At 37.4% G+C, this 25481-nt stretch overlaps 1 protein-coding gene across 2 annotated transcripts; it reads right to left on the reverse strand.

Annotated features, from left to right (window-relative positions):
* Positions 1-2280: 2280 nt before the first annotated feature.
* dek.L (DEK proto-oncogene L homeolog) lies at positions 2281-24006 on the reverse strand. 2 transcript variants are annotated; one of them, NM_001174000.1, is given in 11 exon segments: positions 2281-3007; positions 4395-4463; positions 8879-9045; positions 9443-9581; positions 10012-10200; positions 10424-10544; positions 12554-12648; positions 13370-13479; positions 14672-14770; positions 19132-19315; positions 23671-23808. In NM_001174000.1, coding segments are annotated over 10 exon segments (1176 nt in total). In that variant the 5' UTR covers positions 19307-19315; positions 23671-23808; the 3' UTR covers positions 2281-2995.
* Between the last annotated feature and the right edge of the window lie 1475 nt (positions 24007-25481).

The following is a 25481-nucleotide window of genomic DNA, read 5'->3' on the forward strand; positions in this document are numbered from 1 at the left end:
CTGAAGTGCCATTGTTCCAGCTGTGTGCTAATGCATCCCAGCCAAAAAGTTACTTTTTAAAGTGCTTAAAGGAGAAGGAAACCCCCTGGGCGCAAAAACCCTCCCCCCTCCCGTGTTGCTTCCCCTCCCTCCTCGCCTACCTGTCCCACTGGGCAAATGCCCCTAACTTGTTACTTACCCCTCTGCGCGGGTCCAGTCCACGGAGTTCACAGACGCCATCTTCTCCCAAGTGATCTTCTTCCTGCTTTGACCGGCGTTTTTGGCGCATGCGCAGTAGGAGCATTTCGCAGGTACGGATCTACTGCGCATGCGCCAAAAGTCACAAAGTGAAATCGGAAAACTTTGTGACTTTTAGCACATGCGCAGTAGATCCGTACCGGCGAAATGCTCCTACTGTGCATGCGGCAAAAACGCCAGTCAAAGCAGGAAGAAGTTCACTTGGGAGAAGATGGCGTCTGTGAACTCCGTGGACTGGACCTGCGCAGAGGGGTAACAAGTTAGGGGCATTTGCCCAGCGGGACAGGTAGGCCAGGGGGGAGGAGGGAGGGGAAGCAACACAGGGGGGGGGGGTTTGCGCCCAGGGGGTTTCCTTCTCCTTTAACATCTAAACTAAGGTGAGTGGTTGCTGCTGTAAGACTGGTCAATGGTTGTCATGTCATGCCTATACCTGCCATCAATGTGGATTCTGTTTGAATTACCTTACGCTGTTCCAGGAAAGCACCAGTTTGCTTCCAGGTTAAAAGAGAAAGACCACCACAGATCTATTACTCCTACTTGCCAACGAACAAACGTTATGTAATACCAAAAATACAGGTATGGGACCGGTTATCCATAATGCTCAGGACCCGATTTTTCCCCAGATAAATTTTTCCGTTAATTTGGATCTTCAGAAATTCAGTATGCTAAAAAACATTTAAACATTAAATAAACCCAATAGGCTGGTTTTGCTTCAAATACAGATTAATTATTTCTTAGTTTGGGACATGTACAATTTTTTTTAAATGTGGATTATTTGGATAAAATGGAGCAAATGAGAGACCGAACTACTGTAATTCGAAACTTTCTGGATAACAGGTTAATTGTATGTGAAGAGCCAATTCAGAAAATAATGGTCAAATATCCTGCTTGAAGAATTACATATCCTCAATTGATTAAAAGGTCTCTATATTTGTGTCATTGGCAAACACAAATATTAAGAAGCCATAGCTTAGAAATCAAAAGATTACATGGAACTGCTTTACAGATTTGGCAAGATCTTCTGCCTGTGTTACTGCAACTCCAACGTCCAATGTTCATGGACATGTGAGCATTATTGGGTCAAAATCAACAAGTAAATGGGTATTGGTATTTCTATTGCTGGTGGAGAACGTGCACCCATCCGAACTGTTAAATGGGTGGTTCAACTTCAAGTTAAAGGGGTTGTTCACCTTTGAGTTAACTTTTAGTATGATTTAGAGAGTGATATCCTGAGACAATTTGCAGTTTATTTTTTATCTTTGGTTTTTGAGTTATTTAGCTTTTTATTAAGCAGCTCTCCATTATCAGCAATTTGGTTGCTAGGGTCCATATTGCCCTAGCTACTATGCATTGATTTGAATAAGAGACTGGAATAAGAGTAGGGGAGGTCTGAATAGAAAGAGGATTAATGAAATGGGCAATAACAAATTTGCAGCCTTACAGAGCATTTGCTTTTGTAGAAAAGTCAAGAAGACAAATTATTAAAAAAAACTATATAAAAAAAAAAATTATATAATGAAGACCAATTGAAAAGTTGTTTAGAATTAGCCAATCTATAACATTCTAAAAGTTAACTTGAAGGTGAACCACCCCTTTAACTTTTAGTATGTTATAGAGTGGCTATTTGCGGATATACTCTTGGAATCATGGCTGCAATGGTTTCATATATCTGTATCTTATGACCTAATGTGAGCTGTGACCAAATACTGGATCTCAAAGTTGCTTCAACTGAATTAAAATGCAGAGAAATGCAATTGCCTTGATTTTCTTTGTTTTCGGAGGGCAGTGCGATTTATGACACATTTGCATTAAAACTGTATTAAACTTTGATAAACGTGTCAACTGGTAACTTTTCTTGACTTTCAGAAATATTTTATCGTCATCCAATGTTAAGACTATAGAATAGATTATATATTTAATAGAAATGGTTACATATGCCACATACCAAAAGATGAATTAAACTGATGTAATGTAATGATGTAAAAATAAAATATAATTACACAAGAACCCTCATTATAAAATAAAAACAATATAAATCCAAAACACTTGTAACATTTTAATATATATATAAAAATGCAAAAATAGTAGCAACATCTACATGCAGTATGTCCATCAAAATCCTATGCAGTCTGTGTCGGGCAAAGGATAAATTCAAATATATGCATTCCTATTAAAAATCCCAAGATTTAAACAAGAGTACTGTAATAGCATTTAGGCAGGCATGTGAAAGCATGGACAGTCAATTATAATGCAGTTCCCAATAATGAAATATTACAATAAAATAAAATATTGGCATGGACGCTGGCCTTCAATTTTATCCATGTATGGTAAGATACAATAATAAAATACAGTATCTATGTATATTTTTATAAATCACATTGCCTTGCCTAATTCTGCACTGACTATACTGGCTTTTTTTCGAAACGATAAATTATCTCTTATTGGAATAAACCAGAAAAAAATCTGACTTTTTCCACAACCTTAAAAGGTCTAACAGGAAATATATTACAACTGGGAACAAGAAACCAACATGGAGAAAATGAGGGGCTAAGAACACCGTCTGAAATCACTGTAAAAAAAGGCATTTTTAATAAAGCAATTTACATAAGCAAACAGAGATAAAGCAATCCTGCTTAAAAAAAATATTTGTACCCGAAGTGGTAAAAACAAATACATTTTGCTGGTGTAATTCTCAGAGCTTGTGATCTATAGAAACATATTCCAACAATTCCTTTTTTGTCCACGGTTAAAACTGGAATCATGAAATTAACTGCAGGAAAAGAAAAACATGGGAAACATAATTTGACACGGGCAACATAAATTTGCAAAAGTGCAGATATACCTCTATTACACAGCCCATTAAACAAAGTTAAATGTTCTCAGTTAATAAATAAATAACAGAAAACTTTACTGGTATGGGTTTAGGAATTACAGATAAGATTGTTGTTGTGGTTGAATAAAGTAAATGTAAAATGAAGTGATTAACTTATTAAAATATATAAAAATAATTTGTTTTGGTGTAAAGTTATTTAATTATATCTCCTTAAAGGAACAGTAAAATCAAGAGCATATAATGCAGTGTTGCCCTGCACTGGTAAAACTGCTGTGTTTGCTTTAGAAACACTAATATTGTTTGTATACAGTTAATAAGCTGCTGTGTAGCAATGGGTGCAGCCATTCAAAGGAGAAAAGGCTCAGGTTTTACAGCAGATAAGCTTTGTAGAACTTAATGGTGTTATCGGTTATCCACTATTTAACCTGTGCCATATAGCCTTTTTTCCATAAATATGAACTATAGGAGTGTTTCTGAAGCAAACAGATCAGTTTTACTAGTACAGGGCAACAGTAAAGGATATTTTCATTACTTTATAAACACTAATTTTTGGTGTTTAAGAGGTATGTGCTGTTCTAGAGGACTTCAAATAATAGTGACACAAGTATAGCCAATCTCCCACCACCTTCAATTTACAGATCCTATTTGGTCTTCTCCCTTGCAGTTTGCCCAAAATATTAATACCCCACTAAACTTCTCTCATTGACTCTCCCAGCAGCACCAGTTCCTGGCAACCACTTTTTCCCCCCAAATCCAACAAGGCTTTTACTTGGTGGATAACAAAGGATTGTGACTAGCATGAAGCTTCACCTCCTTTTCTGAACTCTGCTTCTGCTCATTGAACAATGTGTCTACTGTGCATGCTGGACTGATTTTTATTAAAGCAGGAAGCAGAGCATGCAAAGTCAAAGTGCTCAGAAAAGAAAATTCTGACGGAGCATCACACTAGACCAGAAAATGGCTGAAGGTAACTGCAGATTTCAGCTTTCAGAAATGTCATAAGACTAAATGCTGTAGAGTCTTGGGTATTTATAAAAAAAAAAAAAAAAGGCTTACCTATCCTTTCACTGACATTAAAACCCTTAAAACTCACTTGCTTCAGAATCTTTTAAAAATCAGCAACTCAGCCACTTTATTTTTTTGGGAAACTCCCCAATGACCCATTTGAGGCAGCTTTCATGAAATACCCATACTTAGTGAGTCTAATGTCAAATGTATAGCAAATGGTTCTCAGTGCATATACAAAGGACTCTTTACCCTATAAAGGTATGGGACACACTGCATTTACAACGTAACAGTGAATGCTGGTATTTATTACACTTACTTCTTTAACTGTGGATTTGATGAATTTTTTCCTGGCAAACAGGTCAAAGTTGGGGTAGCTCTCATTCACCTAAAACAAAAAGGGAAAATGTTAACACAAACACATTTAAAGTTGTGCTGGCATGGTATGGAAACAATCAATTCATTTTTGACTGATTATGTTTTCGCTAATAACTCTTGTATTTTATGTAAAAAAAAAAGGAGTAACACCAAAAAAATAAAAGGCTATTGTAGATTATCTGCTCAGTAATAGCAATACATATGAACCCTTAGGGAAAGACCCAACCAGTGGTTACAAGAAAAAGGTTATTGGTTGCCTACAACAACTTGAAAAGGAGAAAGCCATTGATTGAATTTTATACGACTGTCTGTATCCCAGGGAAGCCACACCATGCTTATACGGACTCCCCAAGATACACAAAGAAGGAGCCCCACTAAGACCCATTGTCAGCAGCATAAATTCAGTGACATACAGCATTGCAAAATTCTTGGCTAACATCTTAGCCCCGTTGGTAGGCAATACAGTGCATCATATACAAAAGAGTTTGTAACCAAGATTCACTGTGTTACACTTGAGGCAGAAGAAACAATGTTTTCATATGATGTCACTTCATTGTTCACATGTATACCTACGACAGAGGCGATTGAGACTGTAACATGATAACACCCTCAGCAGCAGAACGAAGCTCAGTCCCAACCAAGTTTGTTTGTTGCTAGATTTGTGCCTTAACACCACATACTTCAAGTACAAGAACCTTTTATATAGACAGAAACATGGCTGTGCAATGGGTTCTCCAGTCTCTCCCATTGTAGCAAACTTGTACATGGAGGAAGTGGAAAGGAGGGCCTTACTTACTTTCCAGGGAACTACACCGACTCACTGGTTCAAGTATGTGGACGATACTTGGGTTAAAATCAGATCCAATGAAGTGGCAGCCTTTACAGAACACATTAACTCAGTGGACAATAACATCAAGTTCACAAGGGAAGATGTCCACGAGAACAAACTTGCTTTTTTGGACTGTTTGATATGTATCCAAGAGGCGGTAACTTGAAGACGGAAGTATACAGGAAACCCACTCATACGGATCAATATCGGTTGTTTGATTCCCACCATCCACTGGAACACAAACTGGGTGTCATTCGAACCCTGCACCACCGGGTGGAATGTGTGGCAACTGATACAGAGTCCAAAGACAAAGAGCAAAAAACATCTCAGAGGAGCTTTGAAAGCATGTGGCTACCCAGAATGGGTCTTTGTCAAAACAGCAGCAACCAAGCCCAACAGGAACACTTAATAGAAATAACCGCCCGGAGACACATAGTAGGCGAAACATAGTCATCCCATATGTCGCTGGAGTGTCAGAGAGAAACTCAGGAGGATTTTCAACAAACACCATGTACCTGTGTTTTTCAAACCTAGCAACACACTGAGACAAAAACTGGTACACCCAAAGGATCCAACACCAAAAGAAAAACAAAGCAATGTGGTATACAGAGTCCAGTGTAGCGAGGAGTGCTACTCCTGGAGTACAGACGGTGGTATACAATTTGATCAATGGCTTTCTCCTTTTCAAGTTGTTGTAGGCAACCAATCACCTTTTTCTTGTAACCACTGGTTGGGTCTTTCCCTAAGGGTTCATATGTATTGCTATCACTGAGCAGATAATCTACAATAGCCTTTTATTTTTTTGGTGTTACTCCTTTTTTTTTTTTACATAAAATACAAGAGTTATTAGCGAAAACAATCAGTCAAAAATGAATGATTGTTTCTTTAAATAGGATTCTGTGGGACATTCCTGCATGTTGTAGCTTTCTGGATAATAATTTTCCACATAAGTACATTGGGGAGACAAAACAACTGCTCTCCAAGCGAATGGCTCAGCATAGGAGGGAGAACTCTACAGGGCAAAATTCAGCTGTCTTTCTACACTTAAAACACTCCTTTGAAGATAGCAAGGTCCAAATCTTGAATAAAGAAGACTGCTGGTTTGAACGAGGCGTGAAAGAGGTGATTCATGTCAAGGTGGAGAGACCATCTCTGAACAGAGGCGGGGGCCTTCGACACCACCTGTCTGCTACATACAATGCTGTTCTCACATCTGTACCCCGGCGGATTCAGAACACTTCACACATCCATTCATGCAACTCTCACAAGTAAATAGTATCTAGGAGTTGCATGACACATTGGATAATCCTATCACAACTACACAGAATCAACACCTCTGTGAATTTCTTCAGGTGTCACCTCTTTGAAGAGTTACAATGTGCCATTGTAAATGGATTAGTGGAAAAGTTTATATGCCGAGAATTTCCCACACCAGTCAGTTGAACTGAAGAAGCTGCTCGCATGAGTAGTGAAACGTCTTCATTGATTACTCAGCAAGTCCAGTTGTTTTTAGATTGACCTATACTAGATATACCATGACCTGTATGAATGAAAATCTTCATAGTTATGTAGATTATCTATTGCAACCTTGCACTGGTTATAAAAAAAAAAAGTATATTTGCAACAGAAGAGTAAAATAAAAAGTAAAAATAAAATCACTGATGGGTTGGCAATTTTGTCAGGTGGTCCCCAATGAGTTTAATCTCTAAACTCATATTCCACCAGCTAGAACTGGTGCATGGCATACACAGGACCCTAGCACAAAAATATTCTGGGCAAGTATAAAAAGAGGTGCAGTAGTCTAATGATAGACTGGGGGTCGTTTGAACCATTCATATTTATTTGTATTACAGCACTCACACATTTATATAGATGGCTTTACAGAGATTATACATCATTTGAATCATTTCCAGGCACAGTGGAGCCTTAAGTTCTAAGGTCCCTATCACATTTACACACAGTAGGGTCAGTTTTAGCAGAAGCCACTTAACCAGCCAGAATGTATTAGAACAGGAGTAGATCAAAAGAAACCCACAAAGACACAGGGAGAACATACAAACAAATGAAGACAGGATTAATTAATTGTTTTGGCAAAATATTTTTTTTTTAGAAGTCATAGCTTAAAGAAACATCAACACCAAAAAATGAAAGCTTTTTAAAGTAATGAAAATATAAGTTACTGTTGCCCTGCCCTGGTAAAACTGATGTGTTTGCTTCAGATACACTACTATAGTTCATATAAACAAACTGCTGTGTAGTAATGGTGGATATTGAGACAGGTTTAATAGTGGATAACAGATAAAACCATTATGTTCTACAGAGCTTTTTATTATGTTAAAAACACTTATTTTTTGATGTTACTGTTCCTTTAAGGAAGGTTGCGCCACATTATGTAAAAAACCTTGATATATGGTTTCTCATTCTACAGGTAAAGGCAGTGATCCCCAACCATTAGCTCGTGAGCAACAAGTTTCATCAGAAGGTCACCCCCTCTAATGCCTGTCTTAATTTGTTCTATTCCTTGTATGGAAAAATACTGTAAATTGCTGTTATTGCATTCTTGAAAGTGTCTAGTGACATTGGTTTTGCTGCTTAATTTAATGTTACTCACTTGATTGATATGTTCCCTAATACGTTCTTTCAATGAAAGAAAAAAAATGAAAGAACGTATTAGGGAACATATCAATCAAGTGAGTAACATTAAATTAAGCAGCAAAACCAATGTCACTAGACACTTTCAAGAATGCAATAACAGTAATTTACAGTATTTTTCCATACAAGGAATAGAAAAAATTAAGACAGGCATTAGAGGGGGTGACCTTCTGATGAAACTAAAGAAAAGAGGTATATTGGATCTTTCCACTACAAACCAGGTTGCCACTAGGCCCCAATTACATATTTGACGTGACCTGTTATATTTAACTATATGTATATGACTATTTTTTATTGTATAATTATATTTCTGTATATGCCCTGTAACATGGATTATCTAACACATAGATCATTGTATTTGAACAAAGCCAGTAGTCCATTGGATGATATATGGCAATTGTAACATATGCTTGTGATTGGTTTTACTAAGGGGAGGGACTACATGTGCTAGTACTTAAGGAACAGAGCAAAAGAGACTAGTTGGTTTCTGCCTATGGCTAAGTGCTGGGTAAGCATGAAACGCGTCAGGTGTTAGAGGGGATATTTTTCATGTTTTCTAATTATTGATGTAAATAAAGTATATTTTTTTACTTACTAGCATGCCTTGGAGAAATTATTGAGTTTATGGTTTTACCTCTGTTTGGTCACTAGAGGTCTCCGGCATGCATACCAGTAATGTTTACTGATTCTGCTCCCAATTTGACTCTAATAGCTCAATGTAGGTTGACAATCCACATAGGGGCTACCAAATGGCCAATCACAGCCCTTATTTGGCCCCCCCCCCTAGGAACTTTAATCGTGCTAGTGTTGCTCCCCACCTCCTTTTACTTCAGAATGTTGCTCACAGGTTTCAAAGGTTGGGAATTCCTGGGTTAAGGTAACGTGTTGGAAATATTTTTTTTCAGTAATAATCCACTTTACTAGTTTTTTTTTTTTAAAATTACCTTCTTGCAGATTTGTTTCATTGTCACTTCTTCCAGATTTGCTGCTGCTAACAGCTTCTTCACGGTCTCTCTTAGCTCTTCGTCTGTAGGTGGCTTCTTCACTTTTTTGATCAAGGGTTCATCATCAGAGCTGTCATCTGATTCACTCTCTGATGGTACAGCTTTTTCTAAAAAAAAAAAAAAAAAAAAAATTTAGATTCTTTGCTGCAAGATGTAAAAAAAAACCCCCAAAAACAAGAAACTAAAAGTGAAGTATGGTGGTGGCAGCAGCAGTCTGCTGTAGGGCAGTTTTTAGGGTCTAGGCATCTTGTTAAAATGGAAAGTGCAAAAGAACCTGTTTTAGAGAACAATAATCTGGTTAGAAAATGCCTTTTTTCAGCAGGTCAATTGACCCAAACAGAAGCCCAAGTTTATACTGGAGTGTCGTTAGGACAAAAATGAATGTCCTACAATGAGCCAGTGAAAACGCTGATCTCAATCCAACTAAGAATATGTGGCACTATTTGGAATTTGATATGTTCAATCATCATTTGACTAACCTGAACAACATGGAGAAAACCTTACCTTTTTTGGCATTTCCTTGATTTTTCTTATTAGGAGTACTACTGTCAGCTTTTTTGACATTTGCTGATTTTGCTGCTTTTTTTCCTTTAGGTGTTGCTTTAGGTGTTGATTTTGCCTTTTTTGCAATTTTCTTCGGTGGCTGTGAAATTATAAAAAGGAAACAAACATTTTTAAAAAATCCGCAGACATGAAATTTTAAATGGAAGTTATTTCCTGTCATAAAATGCTATTGATGCAAGAACAAATTAAGATTGTGTAGGGACAGTGATCACTTAAGTCAGATACATTACATAAATATAAAAAGGCACAGCAATCTACGAAAAAAAATTCGGTTTGCTTTTGCTGTATTGCGCTTTGGGAATATAAATGAATTTTGTTTTATATGGTTTCGCAGCTTTCTCTTTGAATGACCTTTGCAATTAGCCATATAAACAATGTACAGTAACAGAAGGAATGTTTTAACTGTAAAAAGAAATACTCCCTGCAATATAGCTTTATTATTAATATTTACATTTAACACAACTGCCATGTGACTTTGTCTCATCAATTTCTGAAATATATGTGTTTACCTCTTCTTCTTCATCGCTTTCTTTTTCTTCCTCTGAAGATTCCTCCTTGTCTTTTTTCTCATCTTCACTGCTTGATTCATCAGAGAGGATAACACTCGATTTGTTGCTCTTGGATTTCCGTGCAGATCCTGAACTGCTTCTGTCTTTTTTACTGGCTTTGGGAGACTTACCTTTGATTTTTGGTAAAGGCTAGTAAAAAATAAACATCATTTGAAAATCTGCAATATCCCTAAGCAACTATTGACACTGTAAACATATATTATCTACTGTATTTGAAAAAATAAACTTAAGGTTTAAAGGGCACTCGCACTCTATTTTGTACACCCACTTTTTGTAGTATAGATGTGAGCCTTACATATACTGTAACTCTCTAGGTAGTATGAACACAGAAAAGGTTGATTCAGTGGCTTACTTTTCCTGTAGACTTTGGCTCCATGAGGAAATTCATAATTTTTGTGATCAGCTCATTGTTGGAACCAGATTTTTCAAGATCAAGTACACCACAGGTATTCTTAAGATCAATCTTTTTCCATCTAGAAGTGTAAATTTATAGCAAAATATTTGTTAAAAAATATAGGTCTCTTACACAACTCTTGTAATCAGAGTCACAAGTCTTATTGCTAACTATCACAGATCAATGTTCAGCAACTTCACTGTTATAATCAAATTACAACACCAGACTTCTTCTCTCCTGCTTTCCTATAAGTTCCACTACCTTCTTTGCAACTCCCCCACACATCTGACAAGCTTCCCTACACTATCATGCAGCAGTTTCGACATCTGTTCCAATACAAACCACCATGGTATACTGCAGCCTACTCTAACCATTTCCAGTACTGGGACCTGTCCTTTAATTCATTGCCTCCCTTAAAGATTCACCTTATGTTCTGCAGCCCCAACCACTTAGAACTTTTCTCACACCAAAAAACAACGAAAGCCACATAAAGGACCAACTGTGTCAACAATTATAGTAGAAGAGATGGTCCTGGTGCTCAAGCATCTTTTGTTTTCCTAGTGGATCCTTTGATACCTATAATCCCATGTTCCTGTCGTTTTGACCAGCTTCCAATCCAACTCCTTTACTGAATTTATCAACTCCTGACACTGACCCCCTTCCCCTCTTCCAACCATCATCACTCGCTAGCACATTCATTTTAATGCTGATAGAAAGCAGTGGGTTTTATCTAGTATAGGTCAATCTAAAAAAAAAAAAAAAAAAAAAAAAGATGCTCCTTTGACACATCTACCATTTTAGTGCCTGATAACATTATACGAATACTAACATAGCCCGTCATAGCAGAAATACAAAAACGAATAGTGGCTAGCTGTAAGATCAGCATACCTGCTCTTACAAAGTTTCTATTAGTGCTGCTCTCTATGCTGACAGCTATCCAGCGATACTATTGACTATGCTTTGAAAGCACACCTATTACAGTAGCTATATGAGCGGTGACAGCTACTGGCATGGACAACGCAACATCAAAAGGTTCTGTATTAGGCAATAGTCAATAATTCTAGTGAGTTGCATCCAAAACAATACACATAGGTCATCCTATAGTCAAGGATCTGGTGATGGTTTGCTCAGAATATGTAAACAGCAAAATTGTTCTAGACTATCCTGGCACATACAAGAACTGTGAAATGTTTCCTGCCATGACCCCCCCACCCCACAATCCTTCTTCTGGAATAATAGCTATGATACAGTAAACAACCTTGGAGCAGTCATCAACTCAAAAAAGACAAGTATGTCAACTGTAAGTGGAATATAAAAATGTTTTTATGGGAAGCTATGGCTAAACTGTGGCAACAACCTTGCACCACTACCCGCTATGAGTGGATCAGGAGATTTGTCCAAAGTCCCTGAACAAATCATTTCAGTAATTGCTCAGTTCAAAGCCTTTGCTTAGTGTTTTTGACTATTCAAGTTGCTAATCAAAAAAAAAAAAAAAAGGCTTATGGGCAGATTTATCAAGGGTCGAATTGAAAATTAAAATTTTTACATTTGAATTTAGAGTTTTAGTGTAATTCAACTAGGGAATAGTCCAAATTTAAATTTCGAGTTAAAAAAAAAATTTGAATTTTATCATTTACTGTCCCTTTAAGAACTCAAATTCGACTATTCTCCATCTAAAACCTGCTGAATTGGTGTTTTAGCCTATGGGGGAAATCCTACAATCAATTTGGAGTCGTATGGTGGGCTTTTGGAAAAAAAATAAAAAACATTTTTACATTTTTTCTTTGGTGAAAAAACTCAAATCAAATTTGATTCGAATTTGCAGGTCAATACTATTCACCCTAATTTAATAGAATTCGATCGCCCCCCCCCCCCCCCGGATTTCTATAAACTCTAAACTCGACCCTTAATAAATATGCCCCTTAAAGTTGAGCATGCGTTATAAAGTTATCACTGTTACAAAGTTATAACTGTTGTGTTTAGTGCATTCTCAAAACTAGTATACAAATAGTAAAAGAGCAAAGTAATCTGTCCTTTTTATTTCTATCGTAATGGGAAAGATTCATGTAAAAGGCTTGTTTTCCTTACTTTTTGAGCATATCTTCCTTCTTTTTGTATTGCTCACTTTCTTTCTCAAAAGGGAACCCATTGAACTGACCAATATTTTTCTTCACTAAATTAATCTGTGAAAAAAACATTTAAAGCATGAAAAATACACACGGCCAAAGAACTAGCTCAAAATCTATCCAGTAAAGCACTGGGAATATATTAAAGTGACATTGACCATTAAAAACTACAGTTTTTCAAAAGTTACCAATAGGTCATGTTGATCGTTACTTTAAAAAAAAAAACAAAAAACAGTTACTTGAAGAAAGAAGTTTCTAAACATGAATGTCTCTTCTTAACCTGTCAATTATAGTTTCTAATACTACTGCTGCACAAATATGGCAGCCCCCTCATAGAGGAACATGGGGGGGTTACATAGGTAATGTAAAAACACTGTACAAATATTTTTAAGGCAAAATTGTCTATAGGATTCAAGACAATGTAATGATGGCAAAAATCCTTTGATGGAATTCTAAAGACAGAAAGCAAGCAACTTCTCTGGGGTCAAATGGCAGAGGAAGCAATTCCTTTAAATTTCAGAAGGCCCATAGCTCCTGCTTTCAACTTAAAAGGTTTATTTAGGTACGATGTATAGCTTGGAGATCAGTCACCTAGATGGATAAGAGATCATTGTTGATGGTGCAGAAGTGTCCATTGAGATGCTGGAAATCTAGCTTACAACACAGAACATGGCAATTTATCCTAAATCAGGCAACTCCCACAGATTTGAAAGTGGAAATCTGAATTTACTTTTTGTTACAGGCCAAAAATCCCAAAATTAATAATAAATGTCCTTACCAAGCCCAGACGATTAAAAAGCAGTCTGTGTAAAGGTCGTAGTTCTTCACACTTCTTTTTTTTCAGGAAGTACTGCACACGTTCAATGTCATATAACTTCTGTCCCTTTCCTATAGAAAACAAGAGGTTGGGCAAACTAGTTTTCAACACTTTTTTTTCTAGACCATTTGAATAGTGATTATATAGAACTGTGAAATAAAGATACATCAATATTTGGTTATTTGCAGTGATTTCAATGAAACCTTTACAGTAAAAACTTGGAAGTTAACACATTTGGGTTAAAATGCATTCATATAAGAAGAAATTGATAATTAAAGGGAATGTCAACCAAAAAAAATAAAATAATGCCTAATAAAACAAAACTTAATTCTAAGCAACTTTGCAAATATATTGATTACCTTTTTCCTACAGTTTTTAAGTTATACGTTGATAAAAAGCTACATTTGTCTGTCCCTGCCCATTCTCTGCCCTAATGTAAAACAAACCAGCTGATTAACAGACCTGTCTTTGTTGGGGAACTCAACATTGTTTAAAAATGAAACATCAAGGAGTTAAGAAATGCTGTAGAATCAGTAGAAACTGTTTTTACGAATAACGTTAAAAGCACTGAATTTAAAAAAAAAACAAAAAAAAAAACCGTACATCGGAAACTTGCTTCGAATGATGTTTTCTTTTATTAGGCAAATTTTTATTTTGGGGTTGACTTGCCCTTTAATTGAATGTAAGAGGAAAAATTAAGTAGTAGAACCAGATTACACAACCATGAAAAACAGAAATGTCTAAACTAGCTACATGCACATTTCCGCTTATATAGATTACGACAGGTAAATCGTATTGTCACCCTGGTCTTTTCTGACTAAATTTCTATATTAGTCTGTATGGAATTTGTTTTGGATCAAACAGATGTAAACTATACTAAATGGATTGGAAAACCAGCTCCCTCTCCCTGGCAAACAGCCCAATCATGACACTTGAGAAGAGGTCAGTACATTCAAGGGAGCAGCATATTTTGGGCATTTTGAACACAGCACCTTTCAAGTAAACCAAATGGGGTGGGGGAGAGCAAAAATGCCATTAGTGAAAATTTAAAGCAGTTCACCATCATTTATGCAGTGAGTATAAGTGAAGACTGCAATCAAAATATTATGAAATGCAGCAGGGGAGCCCTGCAAACGTATATAGTAGTTTGCAATTTCCATAAATTAAAAAAAAAACATATTCTTGGAACTTCGAGAGCTAACAAGGTTGTTTAAGTTAATATCACAGTTAGACCAAATTTTTTTGAAACAGTGAAAAGTTTACCTTCAGTCAGAACAAGCTCCTTTTTAGATACGCTCATCTCGAGGGTTAATCTTTCCACCTTTTTCTTCTCCCTTTTACCTTCTACAATTAAATTTTTCTCTGCAAAAAAAGATTTTACAGGATTAAGAATATTAGTATTAATATTAGCACATTATGAAATATTCACAATTCATAATTCTCAATGGGGCATCATACATGATGAATTTGGTATTTCAAAACATGCCTTTTGAGAAAAGTTCAGTATTATTTTTAGATAAATATTTCACTAGATAAATACAAAGAGAGGATAAAACAACATAATATTCAACAAAAACTTTGAATAAACTTTTACCACTGCAGTCTTGAGAATGAATTTCACTCACACCGATTTCTCTTGCCTTCCCTATCCTGTAACTACATCAGCTTTCGTTGCTGTCCACAAAAAGGTAAAAGTTTGAAATACTCTGCATGTTTGGAGAGGTTGCTAGATGAGCGGATAGCTTCTCCAAATTTAGCCCAGCAGATTGGTGGCCAAATTGGGTAAATAACTGTTTGGCCATGAGCCAAAAATCAGATCATAATGGAAGCCTAGAGACCTGTATCAAGAAATGAATTAAGGGAACCAATGTGGTCATCATTCAACAGATTTTTTAACTCACTACCAGCCAGAGGTGTATTGTGTGTATTCAAAGTATAGTGCAAACCCTAACTTAAAAGTGAAGAGCCGCATGTACACCTGCCCGGGTTAGTATATAGGATGCACAGACAGGATGAAGACACTGGGGTATCAGGTTATCAATGACTTTTCAATACACTAATTGAATGAACATATTCTACACATTTGAACAGAAGTATGTTAAAAAGTTACATTTTATTAATGTGTTGTATTGTGGAAACAACATTGTAAACATACACCACACATGGACACAAATTTCTATAAAAGTGTGTGTGTTGCTATTTAAAAGGCTTACTGAGAGAGAAAGTGCCACCCTTCTATTCTTTTAGAATTCTACCATTTATAGCATTTTGACACCTTTCAATGAAATCTGGAAATAACAGAAGCAAAATTCCTGTACTGACTTTGCCTTTTTGCAAACAAACATAACCTAGTGGGCAAAAACGGCTTTTTAGTTTTGAATTTAAGACTGCTCTAGTGTAAACATTAATTAATGCTCAGCTATACCAAGCTAATTTTCATGGAATGGGGGTGCCCTCTGTTGTAGAGTATTTGCATTACAAAATCCTTTGTGGTTTATGGAGGCAAAGACCATTACTCCTTACAAAGAAGTTATTAGAACTGCTTTACTGCATTTAGCTAACAAACCAGTACCACAAGGCCCGCATAGCAGACACATATTGTATAAAATAAACTACAGAGAGACCTCAGAAATATCAAGCCTATGCAGACTTGCCCTCTCTAGGCCAAACTGGCAGCTTACTAGCCCTTGTATGTCTGATATGTATCACAAAATCACCATATATCTTATCAAGCAGGTTAGAAAATCAAGTTGGCACTGATGTTGTCTTCTCCAAAAGTGGTCTCCATTGGCCTACAGTATGATTTAGTTGTTGGACCAGGGGCCAAACAAATAGATCAGCCTGATTTGGTGTGTCGGTGGGCAAACCAGGCAAAGATCTGCACATTTGGAAATCTAACCAAAAATGCAACCTGACTTGCATGTCCATATTTAACCTGAAGAACTGTAAAAAAAAACAGAAACAGAAAAGTGGAAAGGTATAAAGAGCAAGGCACATTTTGATTTCACTAGTTTTCTATCAAATGTAGAATCAGCAGACAAGTAACATCAATCAAGATGTCAATACCGAGCAGTTTCAGATGCCACACGTCACAAAGGACAGGTATAAGTGAATAAAACAATGCGCCATTAGCCTTAATATTTATCATAAAACTGACAAATTAAGTTAATGCTCTTCTGCTACATTGTTTAGGGAGTCAGAAGAGCAGAGAATGTACAGTATAAAATCAAAAAATACCATAAAAAAATGTTTAATGTGTATTGGAAATTTGCTTAGAGTTACACACTCTTTCATTAAACAAACGGTTTTTGGAGGACATCCCCTCTAATTTCTTGATGAAATTATTTCCGATACCATATACACTTTAATAAATCAATTGTTAACCTTACAGAAATGAAAAACAAATATTATTCATGCTGAAGTGTGTGCTATGGGAAATAACTATAGTAAACAAGGTTTCTTTGGAAAGGATAAAAGTATGTTTCAAGTTAATTCTCTTCTGTCATTTTTTGGCCAGCCAATTCCTGAATGATATCAAATTACAGAATCATCATACCTATGCAGAAATAAACAAGCCAGTTTTTTGGTTATCTGATCATTGGCCCATGAGCCAAACTATTGTATAGCGAATCATTTGATAACACACACACGTATGGCTATGTGGTATTAATCTATTTATAATACACAAAAGCCATAAATATCTTGTAAGTTATATCCTTGTAAACGGTGAGTTCTGATGTCATCAGTTATAAACGGTGAGTAGTGATGTCATTTCTGTCACATGACTCACTGAAATGTGTGTATTATAATAAATAAAGTACCCCCAGTTGTAAAATATGAGGATATTAGAAGTTACCTCGGAGTTCCATGACCTGTATAAAAACACTCGGCCTTTGGCCTCGTGTTTTTATATGGTCTTGAAACTCCTCGGTAACTTATAATATCCTTATATTTTACAAAGGGGAGTACTTTATTCACTATATATAACCAAACGTGCAGATATCAAATCAATTGAGATGAAGTTGAGGAGATAGTCACTTGAAGATATACTTCTGATCCCAGCAGAAGGGATCAAGATTTTCTGGACATCTTGTGATTTAAAGGAACAGTTCAGTATAAAAATAAAAACTGTGCAAAATAACAAAAAATGTTTCTAATATAGTTAGTTAGTCAAAAATGTAATCTATAAAGGTTGCAGAGACTGGATGTCTAACAGAACAGTATTTCCTGCTTTTCAGCTTTCTAACTCTTGAGTTAGTCAGCGACTTGAAGGGGGGGGGGGCACATGGGACATAACTGTTCGGTGAGTTTGCTTTTGAATCTGAGCTGCATGCTGAGGATCAATTGCAAACAGTTACGACCCATGTGCACCCTCCAAGTCACTGATTGATAACTGCCTGGTAACCAACCAAAGCAGGAAGTAGTGTTCTGGCTATTATGTTACACATCCAGTCACTCCAGTCTTTATACATTACATTTTTTTTTCATAACACACAGCTGGATGGTTTCCAAACATAAATGCCAAATTGCACAACTACAGTTTCTAAAAACAACCAATCAACTATTAGTTCTGAACACACATGGGACATAACTGTTCGGCGAGTTTGCTTTTGAATCTGAGCTGCATGCTGAGGATCAATTGCAAACAGTTATGACCCATGTGCGCCCCCCAAGTCACTGATTGGTTACTGCCTGGTAACCAACCAGTGGAAACCAAGAGAGCTGCAAAGCAGGAAGTAGTGTTATGGCTATTATGTTACACACCCAGTCACTCCAGTCTTTATACATTAAATTTTTTTCCATAATACACAGCTAGATGATTTCCAAACATAAATGCCAAATTGCACAACTACAGTTTCTGAACAGTCTACTATGGTTAGGAATATTGAACTTTCTGTACAAGCAGCAAAATTTAGGCACACACTTGGGGGCAGATTTATCAAAGGTCGAAGTTAAAAAAACTTCGAACTTCGAATTGAAAAAGACCAATCAAATGGAGGTCTAAGTTTTTTGGAGTTGAAGTGGGCCGAATTCGGCCTACTTCGAATCGTACAATTGTACTTTGATCAAAGTTTTTTTTAACTTCGACCTTCGATCTCCCAAACGCCCCCAATTGCCTCCATACAGGTTGTAGGAGGTCCCCCATAAAACAGCACTTCGGCAGCTTTTAGAGGTGATTGGTCGTAGTCTTAGTTTTAGACTTCAAAAAAATTCGTACTTCAAATCGTAGTATGACTATTCCCTAGTCGAAGTACACAAAAAAATAGCTCGAAATTTGACGTTTTTCACTTCGAAACTTCACCTCGACCTTTGATAAATCTGCCCCTTACAGTTTCTTGAATGGTTATTTCATCAGAGAAAAGTGGAAATAACAGAACTGTACTCCATCAAGTCACACTCGAGAACATGCATCGATATATTCAATTATATGCCCCTACCTATAATTCTTTGGAAACTTAATTCAAGTATTTGAAACCTATTAAGTATTCTTATCTCATGTTCTGCCTACCACTTTCGGTATCCTCCATCGCCCATCTCAAATATTTCCATGCTATACATCTCTAGTTCAGGGATTATAATCCTTTATCTTGGTATGACTGAGTGTCTGGGCATACTTGTCCTTCACCGCAATCATATCTCACTGCTGTACAAATCTTCAAACAAACAAGTTTTGTTTTTTTGTTTTATTTATAGTACAGATGAAGCTAAAACACTATAGATACCCTTTTTATCATCATCATCTTCCTCTTCCTCCTCATCTTCCTCTTCTTCGTCCCCTTCATTCTCCTCTTCTTCTTTTCCATTTGCTGCATCTTCAGCCATTTTTTCTTCAGTGGTCTCTTCAACTAGTTCAGATTCCTCTTTAGTCAGTGCATCGGATTCAGCATCAGAAGACATGGTTCTTACCTGAAGGAAAAACATCAAGGTATAATTAGTATTTGCTCTGTCTGTATACTGGAGAATTCCATCAATATCTCGCATGTCCCGCTTTACTCGAAGCAGTAAACAGGCAACAGATAAAAAAAAAAAAAGATCTTATTTTTCAAGATTTGAAAAATATCCATACATGAAATGCATTAGATTTAACTGGTGTGTACGGACCAGAACACAAGACCACAAAGCAGACAGATTAGTCAGGTACTGTGTGGGTTTGCCATGAATTAAGTACTGGCCCTAGATATTTAAAATGCCTATTGCCAACACAAAGGATGCATTATTACAACAGTACAAATAAATAATTTTAATGACAATATGTAACTGGCTACATATTTTATGGTGTAACTAGCTTTATATTTTCTATCTATCGCTATGCCATAATTATATGGAAGTTAGAAAGTATGAAATCACAACAATCCTCTGTTATGCCTTATAAAACCAAATATGTAATATTTTTTTAATTAAATTAATAGGCAGAATGTATTTAGTTTTTTGAAACGGCAACTGAAAGCAGTATTTTTCTCTCAATTACATGTTCACATAACTTTAAAAAGTTCCTTTATCAAAAGATAACTGACCCGAGGCTTTTTTCAGTAAAAAACATATCAATTTATTTAAGTTAGCGTTAAAACTCAGATACATACTAACCCCACCAGGCCCATTTTACGCGTTTCCACATAACTTTAAAACCACAGAATATAATGCAAGTACTGCATACTGGGAAGTTAATGAGCATTTGCTTTCATTAAAGGGATCCTGTCATCGGAAAACATGTTTTTTTCAAAACACATCAGTTAATAGTGCTGCCCCAGCAGAATGCTGCACTGAAATCCATTTATCAAAAGAGCAAACAGATTTTTTTTATATTCAATTTTGAAATCGGACATGGGGCTAGACATTTTGTCAATTTCCCAGCTGCCCCTGGTCATGTGACTTGTGCCTGCACTTTAGGAGAGAAATGCTTTCTGGCAGGCTGCGGTTTTTCCTTCTCAATGTAACTGAATGTGTCTCAGTGGGACATGGGTTTTTACTATTGAGTGCTGTTCTTACATCTACCAGGCAGCTGTTATCTTGTTTTAGGGAGCTGCTATCTGGTTACCTTCCCATTGTTCTTTTGTTTGGCTGCTGGGGGGGAAAAGGGAGGGGGGTGATATCACTCCAACTTGCAGTACAGCAGTAAAGAGTGATTGAAGTTTATCAGAGCACAAGTCACATGACTTGGGGCAGCTGGGAAATTGACAAAATGTCTAGCCCCATGTCAGATTTCAAAATTGAATATAAAAAAATCTGTTTGCTCTTTTGAGAAATGGATTTCAGTGCAGAATTCTGCTGGAGCAGCACTATTAACTGATTCATTTTGAAAAAGATTTTTTTTCCCATGACAGTATCCCTTTAAATTGAATACGAGAGAGTGCTGGTCCTTATCATATCTATCTATCTATAGATCTACTATATATCTATCCATATATACACATACATACAGTATATGGACCATAATAGTGATGTGAAGTCATGGCAGACCACCTTTTTATGTTGCATTCAACAAGGAGATGAATGAAAATCCAAATTAATACATTATTCTAATTGATTAGAAGATAATACGAGCTTGTTGTGAGAGGACAGGCACAAGGGAAATTATTAATGTAAAACAAGTCTGCTGTTCAGCATCCAGAAACCCCACAGGGTTTCAGAAGCTCTTGTGGTTTACTTTCTTTTACGAGAGCCATTAAAATAATGATACTGTCTATACTATCTTGCAAACAACCATCTTACTGTACTGGAAATATGGAAAACAAGTAACTGCAGTCACAAATATCCTGCGTTTCTATAACTGGAGGAAAGATGTGGTGTTCATTTTGATATCAGATGGATTTCTGTCTGCAGCTTACTTAATGTTCTGGCTACAAGCAGTCAGGAAATGTCACTGGTTTCTATTGGTGTATGTCAAACAGCACTACTCTTGTTTCAACCACGTTTCTACTTCCTGGGAGATGGGGACTGTAATAACCACGACTATTCATAAGAGATAAAGGGCCACAGTGCAGCTACATGGAAAGTTTTTATTGTACAAGAATAAAATACTGTTTTTTTTTGTCATTAATATTCAAAGATTCACAGTGCACTATATCCAAAATGTAAAGGTCAATTAGATAATTCAAGAGTGATAACAGATCCCACATTCTGTTTAGGGTAATGGTAGACAGGGTGGTTTTGAAGTTTGTTTTTCTATTCTCTTTAACTCTGAGGGAGTGGCATGAAAATGTTCAAACTGAGAATCTTTTGCATGGGGCCCTGGTCCTGTCTAGTTTCAGGCTCTTATCTCTTAAAATGTGCAGTGATGTGTTTCCAAACAATACACACCTGTCACACTTGATAAGCCTTAGGGCTATTCCACACGGGGAGATAGCGACGCGTTTGCGGCGGCAAAGCGCCGCGACAGTTTTGTATGGGCGCCTATGTAAAAACGCCTGTGCTAACCACACGAGGCGATGCGCTTTTCAACAGTCGCCTGAAAATGCCTCGCCAGGCTTTTTCAGGCGACTGTTGAAAAGCGCATCGCCTCGTGTGGTTAGCACAGGCGTTTTTACATAGGCGCCCATACAAAACTGTCGCCTGCGCCGGTCGCGGCGCTTTGTCGCCGCGACCGCAAACGCTTCGCTATCTCCCCGTGTGGAATAGCCCTTAGGCTGGCCATGCACAGGCAGATATTCAACCCTTTCAGAGTTGGCCATACATCTGTTTGCCAGGTTTGAATATCCAATTAGGCGAGGACAGCTTTGATGCATTGATCATCTTCCAAAAGGCCTGCATAGGCCTCACTATATGATTGAAGGTGGATAAATTGGGGCCCAGATCTGCTTATTTGGTGATCTTGCCACTCAAGCATATCTGGCTGTGTGTGGGCATCTTAAGGGCTTGCAATTGCAGGGTTAATTTGTTTGTGGGTCCCTTCAATAAAATTGATCCTACATGGCAAATAAGGATTTAACCCAAACCTTACCCTAATTGATCTTAAACAGCAATTGTGCCAGTCCCACAATTTAGGAACCACTTACCTAAGGCAGCAAAAAAAAAATTATTATATGTAAACCCGTTATCCAGCATATTGGGTTTATTTAATGTTTAAATGTTTTTTTTTAGCAGACAAGGTATGAAGATCCAAATTACAGAAAACCCCTTCACTTCTTGAGCATTTTGGATAACAGGTCCCATCCATAAAACTGATCCTGCATGGCAAACAAGGAATTATCCCAAATTTTACCCTGAGTGATCTTAAACAGCAAATGTGCTAGTCTCACAATTTAGCAACCACTTACCTAAAACAAAACAAAAAAAACAGGTACGGGGTCCATTATCTGTCAACCCATTATCCAGAAAGTTCTGAATTACAGAAAGGCTGTCTCGCATAGACTCCATTTTATCCAAATTTTTAAAAATGATTTCCTTTTTCTCTCTAAAAAAAAACCAGTACCTTAAACCTGATTTCAACCAAAATATAATTAATGCTTATTGGAAGCAAAACCAGCATATTGGGTTTATTTATTGTTTAAAATTTTTTTTTAGCTGATCTGAGGTATGAAGATCGACATTATAGAAAAGCCCAGGTCTTGACCATTCTGGATAACAGGTCCCATTCCTGTACCTTCTACTTGCATCGGAGGCTGTCCTATATGCACATATGTAACCAAAACTAAATGGAACATTCTATGTACCTCCCCAACTATAGCCGGTCAAGGGATTAAAATATCCATAAATACACATTTCTAAATCACAGCCTGCAAACAAATGAGCTGACGTTTCCTATGGACCATCATCTAGTGCCCTTCCAGCAGTTGTTAAATGCCACACTTAGTCAATGGATATAATAACAGCAATGTGACAAGTAGGTATAGAGAAGACTTCTACTTCTCATTAGAAGAACAGCCAAGATGAGCCACAGGTTGGATACATGTGACATGAGATCTGGAGTAAAATTGATACTCAGTTTCCCAACAGTAGACACATAAATAAACATGAAGTAGAGATTACAAGGGCTGCCAATGAATATGATGCCTAGGGTGAGTGACACAGTCTCAGGACTGACAATGGGAGCCTGCAGTTATTCTTCAGCATTCACTACAGGTCGGGCATCTCCGCGAGGCAAAGATGGGGCTCTAGTCTATGATTCGCAAATCCAAAATTCATTATGCATTATGCAGGCTACATAAATTGGCGAAGAGGCCATTGGTATCGCGGGCACAAATAGAGCCAATGCCTTACTCCGCTATGGGATTGTTACGCAATAGGCATCCTAGCCATTAGTGTAGCTCTAGGCGCGTACTCACTCTCTGGGCGGCCCGGGATGCGCAGGCTGATGTCGTACTGCTCTGGAAAGCGAAGACGAGGCACTGTTATATTAAGGCAGTCTGGCTGACCGGAAACAGGCCAGCGGTCCCCCTGGATAACGTAAAACGACGGCAGCGGGAAGGACGACACGGGCCCAGCACAATATTAGTTTTATTTAAAATGGCGGTCCTACAGCGAAGCGGGAAAGCAAACAGCCAACCACGGGTGAGAGGTGGAGTTGTGCCCGTGAAAGAAGGGGCAGGGACACTGGGGAGAAGGACAAGAGGCGGGAACAGTGACAGTCAGCGGTGGCCCGCGAGAGACCAGAGGATAGCGCTATCTTCCAGCTGCGGCTTGAACTACAATTCCCAGCATCCCTTAGCGCAGGCAAGGCATTACAGAGGCGATGGGATTGGCCGAGCCGGGAACTAGGTTCACTGTGGTGTGGCAGTGTTTTTCTAAGAGGTGTCTGAAGTTAGGGAAGTCGCTAAGCGCGCTTTTGTATAAATGAAGACAATGTTATGTTTGATGATAGCGTTACACTAGATGGTTTGTTTGCCTTTCCCATTACAATCCTATACAGTGCAACTTTACCCCCTTCAGACGTACACTACACACCCGCCTTTTAAAGGACCACCTACACAAAATAATGTGGAATATAAAGCGCTAGGGGCCAGGGCTTGTGCTAAACTTTTGTGCCTTTCTTGCTAAACTGTTTGTAATTTCTTGGTCAAGTTGGATACTGAAACCTTGAGTCTCCTTTATGAACAAGGTGCAACATGAATGCAAATCATCCCCATGGTTTTTTTTTTTCAGAACACCCAACATAATTATGGCAAACAAACAAATGCAAATTAGCATCGTTTTTGGTAGATTTTGCGCATGTTGTGGGGTGCGTTATATCACAGGTTACAGGTATTTGTGTTGGAATGGCACTTTATAGCACATAATTAATAATGGAATTAGTTCCTGATTCACGTAGCAGAAGTCTTTTCCAACTGTTGATGCAACCCATTAAGAATACTGGAATTACAAGCGGATCAAAGCTGCTTGTTATTCCATGTGTTTGTATCTAATTTATCAGAGCAGGTTGATGGAACACATAGGTGCTCCCTGCAAGTATGGGTGCGAGTAGCCTTCTCTACAGATAATCCACCTGTACATCCAGGCCTCTGTAGTTGATTATACCTGGTTCGTGTTATTTTAGGCAGGAATCACTCCCCTGTACAATCAAATAATAAACGGTACTGGCAAACAATTGGTAGTGTAGTTATTTAATATGTCTAATTATAGCCTATACATAGGGTTGCCACCTTTGCTGGTGGCTAAACCCAAACAATGTAGCTGGGGCAGATAGTATTGGGGTGGAGCAGTGATCTTGCAGTGGGCATGATGACCTCAGAGGCAGGCACAATGATGTCGTGGAGCTATGATGCTGGGTCAGGGTTATTACATCACTTATATGCAAATGGATGGATTCCTGTCCAGTTTTCACAATGTTTTAAATGGGACAGAAAGTTTTGGACGGACAGCCCTTTGACAAACTGAGATGTCCAGTTGAAACCCTACCTCTATTTTGCCCGATGATTAAGACCAATCTTATTAGACTTATTAAAGACTACAGGTATGGAATCTATAATACAGAAATCAATTATCCAGAAAGCTCTGAAATACAGCAATATTAATTTAGAAAAACGATCTTATTTTTGATTGATTTCCTTATTTCTGTTTCTTTAATTACAAAAAATGAACTTCACTTCATAATAACCAAGCAATGTCAAGGTGAGTGATCTTGGTATTTAATTGGTTT

This window comes from Xenopus laevis, chromosome 6L (genome assembly GCF_017654675.1).
Source record: "Xenopus laevis strain J_2021 chromosome 6L, Xenopus_laevis_v10.1, whole genome shotgun sequence".
Classification (NCBI taxonomy): domain Eukaryota; kingdom Metazoa; phylum Chordata; class Amphibia; order Anura; family Pipidae; genus Xenopus; species Xenopus laevis.